This window comes from Haliotis asinina, chromosome 7 (assembly GCF_037392515.1).
Source record: "Haliotis asinina isolate JCU_RB_2024 chromosome 7, JCU_Hal_asi_v2, whole genome shotgun sequence".
In the NCBI taxonomy this organism is placed as follows: domain Eukaryota; kingdom Metazoa; phylum Mollusca; class Gastropoda; order Lepetellida; family Haliotidae; genus Haliotis; species Haliotis asinina.
In genome coordinates, this window is record NC_090286.1 from 44,146,875 (window position 1) to 44,163,628 (window position 16,754).

At 39.9% G+C, this 16,754-nt stretch overlaps 1 protein-coding gene across 1 annotated transcript in view; it reads right to left on the reverse strand.

Annotated features, from left to right (window-relative positions):
• Window positions 1-16,754, reverse strand: part of LOC137292018 (QRFP-like peptide receptor) — an 83,844-nt gene that overhangs the window by 14,653 nt on the left and 52,437 nt on the right. Inside the window, exons 2-3 of the mRNA XM_067823571.1 lie at window positions 12,171-12,266; window positions 11,271-11,944 (exon numbers count right to left, since the gene is read on the reverse strand). Of these exons, the coding sequence (XP_067679672.1) occupies window positions 11,271-11,944; window positions 12,171-12,266 (770 nt within the window). The remainder of the gene's footprint in view (window positions 1-11,270; window positions 11,945-12,170; window positions 12,267-16,754) is intronic.

Below are 16,754 nucleotides of genomic sequence, written 5' to 3' on the forward strand. Positions count from 1 at the left end.
TAACGTAACGGTTTTGCTAAAATCCAACGTCTACGCGGCGTGGGCATGCCATAAACAGGAATGTATCAAACAGAGGTTGCTAGATATCCAAATGTTTATCTAAACATAATATCATCTCTTTGGAGCTGTTACCAGTAACATGACTACACTAATGGCTTGTAATGGACCAGTTACCAACGTGTGAACCATACTGGGTCTCCGGAATCGATTCCAAACTGCGACATTAACAGCTTAGACAATTCCTGGATTGAGATTCCTGGAGCAACTCGGAAAACAATGGCTTCATATTGGCATAATATGTTATTGACCGTTCTACTTTCCATTTGAAAAGTATGAGTGTATATTGACATTGATATCAATTAATTCTGAAATGTTTAACATTAAAAAATGTGCTGTTTTAGCATTCACTTCCCCCTTTAAAGGGCAAACACGGAAACTTCATTAGAAAAACGAACATTTTTCTTTGGGCCAAATGGAAGAAACCATAATACGACAGCCTTCACAGAACTGAAAAGAGTGTGCTACGAAGTCAAAACATCCGTTGAGTTTTGGTTCGTTGGATTATAGCGCCATTTGTAAGAATAGATCAAAGTAAACAAATCTAATGGTATCTTTTATTTGTAATTTGAAGATAATTTGATTTTGTTTCAGACAAACGTTATACAACTGAGGCGTTCTTCGATAGTTCACTCTGACTATTCTTGCTAATGGACAAAAAGATGGATAGCGTGTATACAACGTATAAAGTGGACGTCGCGGTGGCTGAGCGGCCTAGGTGGCTGACTTTGTGGTGCCTAACTCTGAGGTTGCGGGTTCGAATCCCGGATGGGACTGAACCGCAACAAAAAGTACTAGAATTTGCACTTCACTAAGAAAGTGAAATCCCAAATATGACATATGTTGATTTAAAACCAGTTTGCATTAAAGGACTTGATTGCAAATATAGCGTATTTAGACAACAATGTTCTGATGATTTGGCTGAAAATACACAGTGTATCAATAAAAGTGAGGACTGGGGATCTGGATGGAAATGCACGGCGAATTGGGTGCAGTTAATACGTATGGATGAGTTTAAAAGTATAGAGTGTACTGAGACTAGTTGGTACAGAGTACGTTGGTTGAACCAGACACTATTTGGAGACCAGTTAATTCGAATGGAATCGGTTGAAAATGCATGGTGTACATTTAGCACTAATTAATTCTGATAGATTTGGATGATAGATATACAATACAATGTGATCAGTCCGTACTCATGTGTGTTCTTAAAAGATCCGCTATGTAACTTTAATATTTTTATCACATAAAGGTTCACATGCCCTACATGATGAATCTATAATATGTCTGGTCTGGTACTTTCGTAATCAAATGAAGATAATGATTCTTTACATAATCGATATGCATGGAACATTAATTCGAGCAATTACAACAGCCTTACGCTTAGGCTAACACAAATGCTGGCACTCAAAGCCAGTCTTTGGCAACTGGCTGTTTGCTTCCCTAATTACCGTTGATTGGTCCGACGTCCAAACGTGGTCAAATGTCATACAAGTGGAGAGATTTACGACGGGCAATCAGAGAACGATGACCAAAGGTGTCAGTCGATGCAGGTCAGAGTCTGAACTTGTGTCCAAACCTTGACCGATGTCCACTCCGGCCTTCACCCTCACCATGTTCCTGGCGTTAGCCGTGGTAAAGGATTACCCCAGTAATCTCACATTTAGGCAAATCTCAAGCGACGCTAGCTGATCGATCTGTGTGTGGTTTTGTGTCTTTGGTCATAATTGCTAATTTAAGAACGGGGCGCATGTATCTGCTGTTGGAAACACGTCTCTCTGTATTATCAGTTTATTTCAAAGTAGGCAATATGTGGAGAACTCATTGTATGAAACCCGCATAAACATTAAGTTCTATATATTTGTTGTGTTTGCTGTTTAATGCCACAGACAAAGGTACCTAAGCTATATGACGGCGGTCTATTAATAATCGAGTTTGGGCCAGACAATTCAATTATTGACATCACGAGCATCGGTCTACGCGGTTTGGATAAGATGACATGTGTCAACCATATCAGAGCGTCAGGCCACAGGGGGGCCCTAGGACGTCTTTTACGACAAGCAAACGTTGCTGAAAACGAATACTAGCCCACGTGAAGCTGATTATAGGTGATATTTGCAACACCATGTCAATGTTAACTATCCCCAGCAGATGTGTGTACATGTATGCAATATTCTCACTAGTGCCAACTTTGATTTTCTGACTGCCTAATGATTTGTACAGATTATCACTGTACATTGCGCGTGTATTCAAGTAGACGGAAATGACGATGTTATATGAAGTGACAGTAAACAAAGATCATATAATTATTCACATAACGGGTTATGTTGTAATAAATAAGTGTTACAAAGTGTATACAACGTGGGGATGGTGAGGTAGTCAAGAGTTTGCCAGTGATGCCGAAGACCCCGTTTCGATTCCCCAAATGAGTACAATGTGTGAAGCCTACCTCTGCTGGGATATTGCTGGAGTATTGCTAAAAATGCCGTGAAGCTCACTCACTCACTCACTCACTCACTCAGTTACCTTTAGATCCAAAGAATCAATATGGTAACATCCAAGAGTGGCAGCTGTTCTCTTCTCAGTTTGCGGTTGTAATAATTTCTGTCATAACGTTTCACGCATCAGTGAAAGACATCATCTTGACTATTTGATCAACAATTTTTGCTGATTCCTGTTGACATTAAACTTTTGACGTGATATCAAAGACATCTAACAACATCCATGTCAGTTAAGACATCAACGCGTGACGTCAGGCGTCTTCGATTTTCGCTTTGCGACCCCAAACGTAAAATATTTGACAGTTGATATTCCGCGAATGTTGCAACGCCACAACGACTAAAATGTCTTGTCGGAAACTGGTTTTGCTTGAACACGGAGGCAATATTTTAATTTGCAATAGCAGTCGCCTTATCTCAACGTCAAATTACGACGTTTTGCATCGAAATGGGTGGCGGTCATGTATTTATGTATTCTTTTCGACCCACGTGCAGCAACTGTCAGATTCAGTCGGTTTCACAAACGTTTGCATTGACCCCTCTACAGCAGATGGTTTCCATGATGTATAGAACATCCAATTTTCCAGAGTGGACTTCCTAATTAATTGAATTGCAAATGAATTATCTGACAAAATGCATGGGGAAGTGAGATGTAGAATGTCTTTATGCAAAATCAATACAAACATGTAACAAGGTGCCTGAGTTTTTTCAAGAGGATAATAACGTCCGCAGGAAGCCATTTCGTCGAGCAAGAAAAATTAATGACAGAGGCTTATAGCTTCGTCTTACATACAATACGTCTAGGAATATTATTGCCTATGAAATGTATCAAAAATACAGTTTGTGTTTGTTTCGTATAAATAAAAATCCTTTGGTTTGGTTTTTAACAGAGGCCAGATGCAGAGAAGTAATTCTGCAAAAGGAAAGGGTGATTCTAGTATAAATGTATGTCCCAGGCGAGTCCATCCGTAGTAATTGTACATTTATGGTACATTGTCGGAATTCAGCTTCGCAAATCAAGTTAAGAAAATGTTGACATCTGCACATGATAGAAACAGGTTATTTGTTTGGTGAGAAAGAACAAACCAGTATTTGCCTATGGCCTGATCACAATCGATTCTGAACCTGAGAAACATGTGACTGATATCATGAACAACGTCCTGCGTCATCATGGCACTATCGTGAGAGCCAGCTTCTTTGTCTCGATCTTTGTCAATCCCTGAAGCCCCTTTACAGGAGCAAATGTGTCAGGATACGCCCTAAGATGGAAATCAATTGAAGCTGTGTAGCACTAGTCAACTCCAGCCTGTTTGATTGCCCACATGATTTCATAGGAAGCTGAACGGAAACAGAACAAAAATCATACGTTGTCGTCATTATTCTCTGACGTTATGGCACAAACCTCGTTGATGGGATATTAAAGTATAACTCGCTCAGCCACTCATGATTATTTCCTGGAGGCATATTTTCCTGGCTGGGGTACGTAGACATAAAATGTTTCATATTAAGGTGTTCATCACCATTAACAAAGTTCAACACATCATGGACAGAAAATGAAAGCTCTACAAGCTTATGCTTTTTTTCGGACTTCATCAATAACACTTTCTTAGTTAAGTGCAAATTGCGTTACATTTTTAACAATTTTATGTCACCTATGGTAAAGATGCCGAGAAAGAGTGTGGCTTAGGCGGTAATGTCACAGATCTGTTAATGTTCACTGATGTCTGAAAGCACTACAAGTATGTTGAACTGGAATCCTCTTCCCGTTGTGTTCTTGTACATTTTAGTTTCTAATGACAACGTGTGAAGCTCTTCGGTCAGCAGCTCAGTAACTGAAATTAAGACAAAATATTGTTTCATGTCTATCTGCTTTCACGCTCAAGTGCCAAAGGTAATGCCAGTTGATAAAGGTAAGTGTATGTAGACCCAACTCGATAAACAAATTAACACAAAATCAACGTAACAGTTCTTTTAATAGTATAATATTTCATTTGTTTCTTTATATTATCCACAACAAGGATACGGACCCTCTGAATGAGTACACATATTACTGAATCAATATTTATTCATCATTGAGTTTTGAACACGGATTGCGGCACCAGAAATGTGTCTCAGTCTTTTCAAATTTACAAGTACATCCATATAAACGTACAAAAGAAGCACACGTGCACATGGCAAAATATGATATATCAGCACTGTTGGGTATAGAATACCATTTATATATTCACGTTTCATTTCGTATTTTCACAATAATGACGATGGAAAACCGCTAAAACATATTACATAACCGAAGGAAAAACGAAATATATTCTGTATTTAGAAAACAGTGTAAATTCACTTAATCAATTGCATAAATAATCTAACATCAAAACTTGCACATAGATTAACAACACCTATAGCAGAATACCTGAAACAATTAACAACACAAAAGATGTTTAGTTTAAACAAAATACTTTAAAATCGATATCAGTTGAAGACTGATAGAGTCGATCGGCCATTTTGTATCCGTCACTTCACGAATGTCAGCCATGAAGACATGCAGTAGGACGATAGTTCTCGTTGAAGTATGGAACACATATGAGCAATGCAAATGTCACAAGTGTTAAGGTTCAAACATTGATGTGAAATCTCAATATTGTAACAGTACAAAGGAAACGTGGGTATTTTGTTCGACCCTTAGGTGGTGGGATAAACGCTTAAGAGCTAATTGTGAAATTAATATTTCTGAATGATTATCAGATATGAACGGTTATGGTAGCAGCAATTTTGAAAAAGAAGAACAATCGAAGGTGATTATATCCCAAAGAGAAACAATACCGATGGAAACATTAACATGTAGATAATATAATCGTAGCTATATGTGTGATCTATGACATGGGTGACTCTTCACAATACGCTATGCATTCCTCCCAAATACAAAAGCATGTGACGATAATATCGTTTAATATTGTCACAAGCTCTGTTGCCGCTAAACACAGATGGACACAAAAGACTGCTAACTCTTTTTCAAAAGGTTCTTGGCTTCAAAAACTCTTTAAAGATAGCGTCTAAAATATAACAGCCATATTTCAAAGACATCAACAAATATACATGTTTCACTTTTAGTTTTAATCAAACATGAATGTATTCTTACCGTTTCCCGTGCAGATTGCCAATCCTCTCATCACTTGGTTGGGTTAATGTGAGCTACGACGCGTCGGTGTGTCTAATTGGATTTCTCTTACAATGTTTGTCTCCAATTTCTGTCAGAGTATGACGAATTTTGCGATGAGTATGACAAACTCGGTGGAAACAGGGATCTTGTAGATATCGTAGATCTCGTAGAAAACGACTGTGGGTCTGTATTGAAGGCAATACGTACAAATGAGTGAGTTAGGGATTTACACCGTACTCAGCAATATTTCAGCACTCTGTCGACGTCTGTAAACAATCGTGTGTGGACCAGTTAACCAGGTGATCAACAACAATGGGAACCGGTGACCGATCCGATCCCTTGAGTCGCCTCTTAACACCAGAAAGTGAAACCCCAAATATGACATATGTTGCATTTGATCACTTTGCAAATGGCATGTGTAATCACAACCTTTATCAGAGGATTACACAAAAAAGCAGTCTAGACTTCCTGTTGTCCAACTTCCATTTTTTGTGGCTGAGCGTCTAGGCGGCTGACTTTGTGTGCTGGCGATTAGGTGCCTGACTCTGAGGGTGCAGGTTCGAATCAACCAAAAAGGTACTAGAATCTGTACTTTTCTAAGAAAGTGAAATCCCAAATATGACATGTGAAGCATGGGTTACTGAAGATCTATATTTTAACACGGACTTTCACGGGTCCACTGTATACAAAATCATGTCTGTGAACTAAAGATGTATGTTATTTTGGGTAAATAAATTCACTGTAACAACGCAAACTGCACGCATGGAAATTAACCTTTCTTGATATTGATATTGCATCTTACAAGTTCTGATGTATGAGACGGTCAATGAACTTATTCCAGTCGCTTTTTATGTTAACAGGAATTTCGTTATGTATGCACTTCAATTTCTATGGTGACTGAAAGACACAATATAAGGTCTGCACGCTTGTACCACTGACAGGTAACTTGAGTATAGTGTTATACCATGTCGTCTTGTTAGTGGATCCTGGTACCCAATGGGAGAAACTGAGTATATCCAACTGCTGAGTGTTGAATACGCCAGATTAGATTGCAACATTTGGAGAAAGGACTCAGTTGTATGAGCGCTTGTGAATTTGAGTTGTTTCAGATTTAGCACGGCATGTTAGATTATGGGGAGGAAAATCCGGGGTAAGGCTGGTCATACATGGTAATCTCTCTGGTGAAACGTTCTAACACTAGTTGGCGATGACGGATCCAGACCATCAGAGGCAATCCGGGATTCCAATCAACAATCAAACAAAACTGAAGTGTGTGGACATCAATGCACTCGTTCCGCACACGCGCTCACCTACACACACATACAAAGATCGTACGTACATTGAACTAATCACATTCAAAGGTTATTGTACATGTACCGGGAGCAACGACTGTCTTATTCAGAGCGCAGTGCTTGCATATATGGGAAATGGATCGTGGTGCATTTGATCTCGTGTTCATAAACATAACAACAAAAAACATAACAACAAAAACGAGAACACAACATAATCCCAAAAACGAAAACAACAGAAACTGCTTGTGTCTTGTATGATATCATGTATAACAAGTTTTCATGGTGAGTGAGTTTATTTTTACGCCACTTTTAGCAATCTTCCAGAAATATCAAGGCTGAAAACACCAGAAATGGGCTTTACATTTAAGCATTTTTCAATAACGCCTATGAAATGCGTCTCTATCCACTATAACTGACAGAGATTTCAGCCAGTTTATACCTCGGGCTCCAGATGTCCTTGTGTCATGAAACATGTCAATACTTTCATTTGCAGTCGGGAACAAAGATATAAGCATGTTAGCGACACCTGCTACATACAGGATAGAATTGCCATATAGGACGTCAGTGGAAACTAACAACCAGTCTTCAGTAACCTTAGAAACCAACACCGCTTAGCACAAAGGAGCAATAACTGTGACACTTAGTATGAGTGGACCACTGATTAGAACAGGTGTTCGCGTTAGCTCTGAAAGTGTAAAGGGTGGTCTTGTCTGAAAGAATACAACTACAGTACGAACCAGACTTCTAAACATGTCTTCTAAACAGCACCTTCCCTTCTCCACACATACCGATTCCTTTCTGAAAAGAAAGGTCAGCCACTAAGGAAGCATACAGCAACTAGTTGAAAACTTCTTAGAATGCCGTTGTGTTCTAGTTCAGAGGTTTGTGTTCAATCAAAGGGAATTTAATACCGTTTGAATCTGCTACGATGCATTTTCTAAGAGGTTTGTTCATGTTCTTGTCAAAGTTTGTATCTATTCTTACCTACTAAACAGACAGCTGAAACAAAACATAGGTTTTTTCATGTTTTGACAAAACATTCGACTAAATGACAATGGGTACGTTACAATTGGGTTGTTTAATTAAAAATATACAGAAGTAAAGAAAGCCTTTGTGAAAACGTATTTCCTGCACCACCCTTGCCATTTACATCGATAAGAATAATTTTCGCAAGTCAACAAAACATAACAAATATAATATACCACGATAATCATAATAGCAGGATGTCAATAGCAATGGCCGTGCAAGTCTGTGTTGATATCAAATGACACCATGGCCAGTCCACTCTATGTGACCTGCATGTCGACATTCCGATCTTGATCCGAGGTCCAGTGATGGTCAGTACTGTCTGATAACTGTCCATCTTACTTCTTAGACACCACCTTGATCAGCAGATCGCAGCATTTCTCTTCTCAGCATCGGGGATAACACTGAATTCCTTTCACGATTTCTGCCACTGGTACTGAACCCACGCGAGATGCTTATCTGAAATGGACAAGGATGGATTGAAACATGCACTGGCCACTGAAAAGTGTATTAACACCGGAACATATGTCAATGCCGTGTTCCGTACAGAAACGCAGCATTGTACCGTCTTCTTTGACTTTTGTGAAGAGAGTTGTGATTCGTGACGTTTTAATGCTCTCAGTGGAAATGCGTATGTGCACATGCATATGTGCATGTGCATAAGTAATAAGGGTAGAGGGTTTTCATCGTCTCATATGTCTTAAAGAATATACAAGTGCAAATAGTGCATATGAAATAAAATATATCTGCCATGCTTTCCACGTGATTTTAACGACTGCACGTTTCACTTTCGCTTAGCATGTTTCCCCATGTGTGGACAAACCAGACCTCTACAGTCTGCTTGTGATGGTATTTTTTTTCCATGGCGGCCAATGTATTTCCCTTAATGTGAACATGAAAACGATCATTATAGCTTCAGATATAATCTCTCTCCTATTACATTTTATTCGTGAAGTCCCAGATGACCTTATAACTGTGCTTAGCATGCACGAATCCCGTTAGATGGAAGCGGAGGTCTCATTTCTTTGAAGCATATTCGGTAGCGGAGATTGCTATCGATTGGCCAGCCACACATGGATGTAGGTGTTATGTGAAAATTATCTACAGATTGCACTGAATAAACAGGAAGTAACAATTTAAAATTGTCTGTAAGGATCACATCCGTGATGAAACCAGGTAATTGTGAAGAGACAGTTATGTCCAGGTCTTCCGATAACGTATCATAATGTTTATTTTAAAAAGTGTCTATTGCGTTTACGCCATTGAACGGCGCGTCGACAACCGATTCAAACCTACCAAACACATGCGGTGGGGTACTCTAGTGGTTAGAGCGTTCGCGCGTCACGGCGATTCCCCACATGGGTGTAACGTGTGAAGCCTATTTCTGGTTTCACCCACCGTGATATTGCTGGTATATTGCTAAAAGCGGCGTAAGTTAACTCACTCACTCACTGTTTTCATATAAAATAATGTCGAACGAATACGGTTAATTTTCATGAATTCACTTCACTTTGACACAGTGAAATCATATATCCAAAATACTCATTCCATTCAAATTTGTTTTGCTTTAAAAATAACTTCTACATATTGTACTGCGGACATGTTTAGACTTGGTATTCCAATCTGAAATACTCATCGTTAGGTTAAGTAGTTGCTTGAGGGTCGGTGGGGTAGCCTAGTTGTTAAATCGTTGGCTCGTCAATACGAAGACCCAGGTTCGAATTCCCACATGGGTTCACTGAAGCCCACTTCTAACGGCAACGAGTGGTGATACTCGCACAATTGTTTGACACATGTCATCGTATCTCAGTTGTGTAGGTCGATGCTCATGCTGTTGATCACTGGACTGTCTGGTCCAGACTCGATTATGTATAGACCATATAGATGGGATATTACCTAGTGATTCGTAAAAGTAAACTCACTCATCACTCAGGTGTGACCCGCCTTGCTATTGTTGGTATATTGCTAAAGGCGGCGTGAAACCATTCAGTTTATGACCCTTTGAAATACAACTGGCAGTATCGTAAACTGACGGGCCAGAGAAAATATAGAGTTTGTTTTCTATGTAATTGCAAACGTAAAGAACTGTTGTCAGATTGGATGAACTCTTTTTAACCATTTCTCATTTGTGTCGCTTTTTGGAAAATCGATGGCTTGAAAATTTGGTTTAAAATAGTTTGATTCATTGATCAAATACTAAAGAAAACATTTGCGATCACATACCACAACCATGCTTGAAAATGTAAATGTTTATATAAAAAACCAAATGTATTGGTATCCGATATCACCTTGTATGAAATAAGCAAATTATTTCACATCTTTAATGTTTACTTTCAGCTTTTTGGATGATTTTGTTTTCCAGACAAAGAATACGACTACCACTTCAAATTGCTTCCTGGAGTATGTACATCCATCTTGTACATTATGTTGAGGCGGTAGAATCCCCCGAGATGTTACAGCGGTTGTAGTGAGACCTACAGATGTCTGGTGCTCTCACAGACAACTCTCATACATACAGACACCTGCTCCTTAACTCACGACACACCAGCTGAAATTGACAGTGTCGTTAGCATACAAACGATACCATTATTGACGAAATATGTACACGGAAAGAAAGTCGAGCGCTTCATAGCGTAACGGTGACGCTTGTGGCAACATAATAGCGTTATACAGAGTGGTAACGTGCCTTACATTTACCTAAATAAGAGGCTGGTACATAAACGTGTCTGAATGCGTCTGTCTGTGTCCCAGATTAATTTCTATAGAATGATGCAGGACCACGTAACGACAACCGTCTGCATGTACAGAAAGTATTACGGTGATAACTCTTTATGTAATACTAGAGAAATGCATGAGTTACCATATGCTTGAAACAGATGTCTCTTGTGGCATCAGTCTGTGTAAGAAGTGGGGCGGTGGGGTAGCCTAGAGGTTAAAGCACTCGCCCGTCACGCCGAAGACATGGGTTCGTTACCCAACATGTGTACAATGTGTGACGCCCATTTCTCGTGTCCCCCGCAGGGATGTTATTTTTCTCTTCGGAAAGATGTTTGTAAGATGCGACTAAAGGATTCGGATGCTCAGATCCGCTGACTTGGTTGACACATGTCATTGCACAGATCGATGCTCATGCTGTCGATCACTGGTCCAGACTTGATTATCTAGAGACAGACGCCATGCAGCTTGATTATAACTGATTGCGACGAAAAACATCAAAATAAGAGCAATATTATTTTGCCAACCTACCTGTTTTTCATATCGAATCCTGCTGCACTGGCACTTGATAATCCTCAAAATACACGTCTTAAATCCTCTATGCATGAAGCAGTACAATATAGGGTTCTGTGCGCTGTTCGTATGGCCCAACAGCAGGGTGAAAGGATATAGTTTGATTAGATTATACTGCATGGACTGATCGAAGTCCATGCATATGCTGAAGATGTAGTAGGGCAACCAACACACAGCAAACAACACGGAAATGATGATCATCATCAGCGCCAGGCGACGTCGGCTTAACATGACCTTGGCCTCGTTATTCATACAGGAATTCTGACGTTGAAGACTGGCGTCACGTCGCCACAGTTTACATCCCATTAGAGCGTACAGCAGCACTATCATGCTCCCAGGAATGATGTAGATAAAAAACAATAAGAAGATGTCGTATATCTGTCGGTCCTGTTGTCGTGGCCATTGTTCCGTGCAAAACTTTAGACTGAACGCTTCAATGGTGTGAACGCGTAGTTGACGTACGATGGCCAAAGGGACCATCACACCCGCAGCTAGCAGCCATGTAAGTCCGACAAGAATTTTCACCTTCCCAACAGTGAAGATTCGCCTGTGTATCATAGGATGCCTGATGGCAAAGTAGCGGTCAATCCCCATGCAGACAATGGTCAAAACGCTGGCTCCGATGTAGATCCCTGCAAGATAATTTATTCGGTTTTATGTCAGTTGCAAAGTTTCGTCTTCAATCGAACGCTTAACTGCCAGTCTATCTCATTATCGTACGTGCTGGAAGAAGACAACTTGAATCAAAGCATAATTATATTACTTATCTCGCTAGTTACAGCAGACATGTGTCACAGGAAAAGGAACAGGCAAAACATAACGGGTCAAATCGACGTCGTGGATGAAATCCGCTTTTACCTTGCAAGTAGCCAGTAAGCTTGCACAGTGTCTCCCCAAATATCCACACTTGATACACTATGTCCGCCACAGTCATTGGGATGCAGCACACAGCAACTGTAATTACCAGATATATATGTAAAACTATAATATGTAACAAAGATGAAGCGTGTATGACTGCATGTTAACTATAGGACCACGACATGCATCTGACGGGTAATCTTATCACGTATGTGAATACCGGACTCTATCAGGTGGTATTCAACTTTGCGACGAATAGTAAAATAAAGGAATTATGACAGACACAAGTGCAAAATCAGTTCCTCACAAAGCTTGAATCGCGCCAGGTTAGCAGGCAAATTTATGTTTGGATAAGATTCACGTAAGCTAATGGTGGTTTTTGCTAATAACGTATACACAGTCCCAGAACAGCTCACATGACATCCAATAGGCGAGATGAGGTGAAATGGGTTATGAAATTGCACTTCAGAATATTTCGCTAATATGAAGACGTGTATGCAAGTGTATGTATGTCTGTTTGTGCGAGCCCATACTAAGGCTGTCTTTTTTGTGCTAGTTCACCGAGATACCATGCCGCAGTTAAGCATGAATACCCTACCAGTCCAGTCCTTGGTGTTCCCATAAATGCCGAACGTCAGGCAGGAATCAACAAGTACCATATTTCAACGTGTTTTGGTATGACTCGACCGGGGATCGAACCAGCGACCTTCCGTTCTCTGGACTGACGTTCTAACCACTGCACACCTGAGGCGGTCGACATACAATAAGGAAAGTGGGTCTCAATTTGGTTACCCGTGTACATTCAAAAATGTATTCATTAAAAAGGGAACTTTTGGAGAAAACTACCAAAGCATCGGAGCAGGATCTACATAAATACGTTGACAATGAAAACAACCTTTTCCATACTCAAGAAACTCTTTTCAAGTCGGGATCAATCGTACGATTCCAACCGTCACATGTCAGTAAGTACGTCAATTGCACAGCCTAAGCCTATACAATCTCTAAGAGTAACCCGCTCACAAGAGTATTGTATGGTCAATACCTTTCGTTAGACTATATCCCCTCCCGCAGTTTTCTGCAGCTCGAACAGAGCGGCTTTCCAGACATTGCTTAGACACATGACTTAACATTCCGGCATGATGATCTATTTCCTAACCAAGCCTGATTTCAGCATACATGCTGATCATGACGCTTACGCATAAGAAGAAATCAGACACGACTGTAATCTGTTGTAAAACCAACAGTTATGTGACGAACCGTTTGGCGTTTTCGGGCGACAGAGAGTAAGAACCTTGGACAAATTGGTTTACACGAGAATGTCAATGTCTCACTACCCGTCCAAGACGAAGTTTTAGTTCACGCTGCTATGATTGGGTAGGATTTGATTGGCCTTTGGCGTCTCTATAGTCACTGCTAGGTTTCAGACTGACACTAAAATCAAGAAGTATAAAAGAACGAATAACGTTTTCCGACTTGCTAATGAATTGATGGCGAGGCATCTGTCCGGACGTGGAATTTACAGTATGTAAATAATGATGTTATTCCTACTTCCGTTGCTGGGAACAAATTGACGCCGAATCGATGAATATAGAAAATATATTCTGGAAGATCCTAACCCTTACATCAAAGTATTTCAGCATTCCATTAATGGTGGCCCTTCCTACGAACACTACCAGCCAATAACATGTCTGCGTGGGACGCTAATATCGCCACGGCCTTTCATATCACATATCACGTGCTTAGGTTATGATGTAGAGAACACTAGAGAAACAGTTCGTTAGCTATCCACTATCTACACACGTAATTTGCTGAAGAGAAGCTTCAAGTCTCAAAATCAACTATCTGAAAGTGTCTCTGGTGTCTGCTTAATTCTGCCTCAATTGAGCGAGACAATCACCTCGTACCACCTGAGACCAATACTTATAACGACCTGTATGGTCAATGTATTCGTGTCTGGCGACATTCATGTGAAACTAGTTGATATGTCAGTAGTCATAAAGAATTGATTCTCTTCTCTAGTTGACACTAGGACTTGTAATAGGCCTACATGTACATGAAAGATGCCAGCGTCACGCAAGATGAAGATAGCCAGTGCGTCTAGATGCGTCTACACATACTATCAGTTACAAAGACACGCTCTTTGTAGGCAGTCTCAACAGAATCATTGAGGCACAATCTATACCGCACCTCGATTATTGCCACACAGGACAATATATGTTTATTAGATAACTCTAAAACAGGTTACTGAAACTAACATAGTGTGTGACAGCTGGAGTGTTTGATTGAGGAATCATCATTGACGGATGCGTGCGAGACCATCTGCTTTAAGGAAAGCTTGGGGTTCTACTCCTCAGAATAAAAGTGAATAAAGTCCCAGTGACAATCATGTTTGGCAGTAAGTTGGCACAATTTAAGAACCCTACATGCTCATCACTTTTCCTTAAAATGTGTAGGCTCCTACAATTTGTCACAGAGGTAGGTAGGCTCCTGGTTGTAAAACTGTAACCATAGGGGTTCGTATTACTCATCTCTTACATTCTCTTGAAAGGATACCCATTTGAGGGGATCAGGCTTCTGATTGTCTCAACCTTCTTTCAGAAAAGCAGACTAAAGACAACTTTCTTATAATATATTTTCTTCCCAAGCAGATTGAAGGTCTAGTGATCTGAACCTGTTGATATTCCATCTTATCTCACTCAATGGTAAACACATTTTAGTTTGAAACGAAAAGATATATTCGATTTATTTAACGTTAAACTTTGCTGTCCAGTTTGCAAAAGTCATTATGTTGATTCCCTCGGCACCTTCCATCAGTAACATTAGAAAAAAATCCACTTCGTTACAAAATACATGTACAGTTATGCCTGTTTTATGTATACATGAAGAATTGCAAGGGCTCGTTCCTGACAGTAGGACGTATAACATTAATCGAACGGCATAGAATGAGTTTAACATTGCTTTGAACAGTACTTGGGATAAGTTGGAAGGAAAGCCCCAAGTCTTACAGTTAAGTGGAGCCCACATGGTCAGCTTTAGTCCCGATCAGCAACAGGATCAGGGAGAAGCAGGTATTCCAGCTCTTAAGGAATCTGAAGAGCCCAAGGGAAAGTACACAGCAACATTAGATGACTAGGGGGCCATGTCTCTGGAAGAACATAGTGAAAATAACCGGGACTATTGTATATTTATACAGGCAATTTCTCCAAACATATCAACCGTGTTGCAAGATGGTGTTAGGCGCTTTTGACAGGCGATATGTTGATGAACACGGATGCTCAACATTCACTGGCCATTCCTCATTACAGGTTTGGGGCAGCAGTCAAGGATTACAACTTTCTTGTCACGACTGAATGACATGTTTGGTTCAAGAACGTTTTGTTCTGCTGGAGCGTGGGCAAGAGCAGGTCAACATCAATACATACATAAACTTAGAAACGTGCATTGGACATTTAGTTTGAGTTGGCGACCGTTTGTGTTACATTCCACTTAGCTACATTCAGTCTGTATGATGTTCGTTTGTAAATTACTGAATCTGAAAAAAGTGATGGATATAATAAGTAAGGTCCCACGCTGTCTGGAGATAATGCCACCTCATCAACCAGGAACCCTATTTTGACCACCGATGACACTTGGATACCATTTGCCCAGATCCGAATTAAGAGTGAATGTTTCTACTCTATATGGAAGGTAATACATAGAGTGCTCTAATATATGTTTGATGACACGTATTGATGTCACTTCTTTAACGCTCTGAGTTTTCCATGTTGGAGAGACAACGATAGAATCACACCATTTCATTGCCGTTTCAGCCTTTTCTAATTTGTTCCAAATAGTTATTAGGTAGTCTGATTTATCCATCGCAAGAGGTAATAATTTTACAGTTTCATCATGAAAAGGTCTTTGTAGTGTACGTCCACATGTAAGTATTGTTTTTTAAGAAATTAGTCAGGTGTAACAAATATATCTGCTGTAAATAGAAAGGACAATTGTAACTGGGAAGAGAATTGGGGAAAACAATTGCAATGCACTGCTGAAGGCTGTATCTTCAAAAGGGGCTAAAGTAGTGTAAAATAGTTGTCCTCCTGGAAACCTGCGTAAATCCGAATTCAGTACTAGCTATGTTACGTTTTTTCAACCGTATTATTTTTGCTTGTTGTGCTTTTGCTATATTCGCTGATAAGTGCCATCAGTCAGAGGAATGATGTAAATCCCACCAGAAAACAAACAAACAAAACAAAAACAAACCAAAAAAACCCCCCAAAACCAAAAACACACAAAACCCCGAAGCCCAATCTTTCATGTTTATATTGTTTCTATGACACCTTTTATTTCAATCAAATCCTTCATTCCTGTTTTACAGAAACGTCAAAACCACATCCATAAGACGTCTATGATTTAAGTATTTATTCGATTGTGCAATTCTGACTAAATCAGGATTATATAATTAAGTCAGCACGATTACGATTACGATGTTGGGTAAACAACGGAATCTGGACCAGGCAGTCAAGTGATTGTCACCATGCGATACGATGAGAATGTATTTATGAATCAACATAAATTAGTTCACCAGGTATTGCGTAAAGG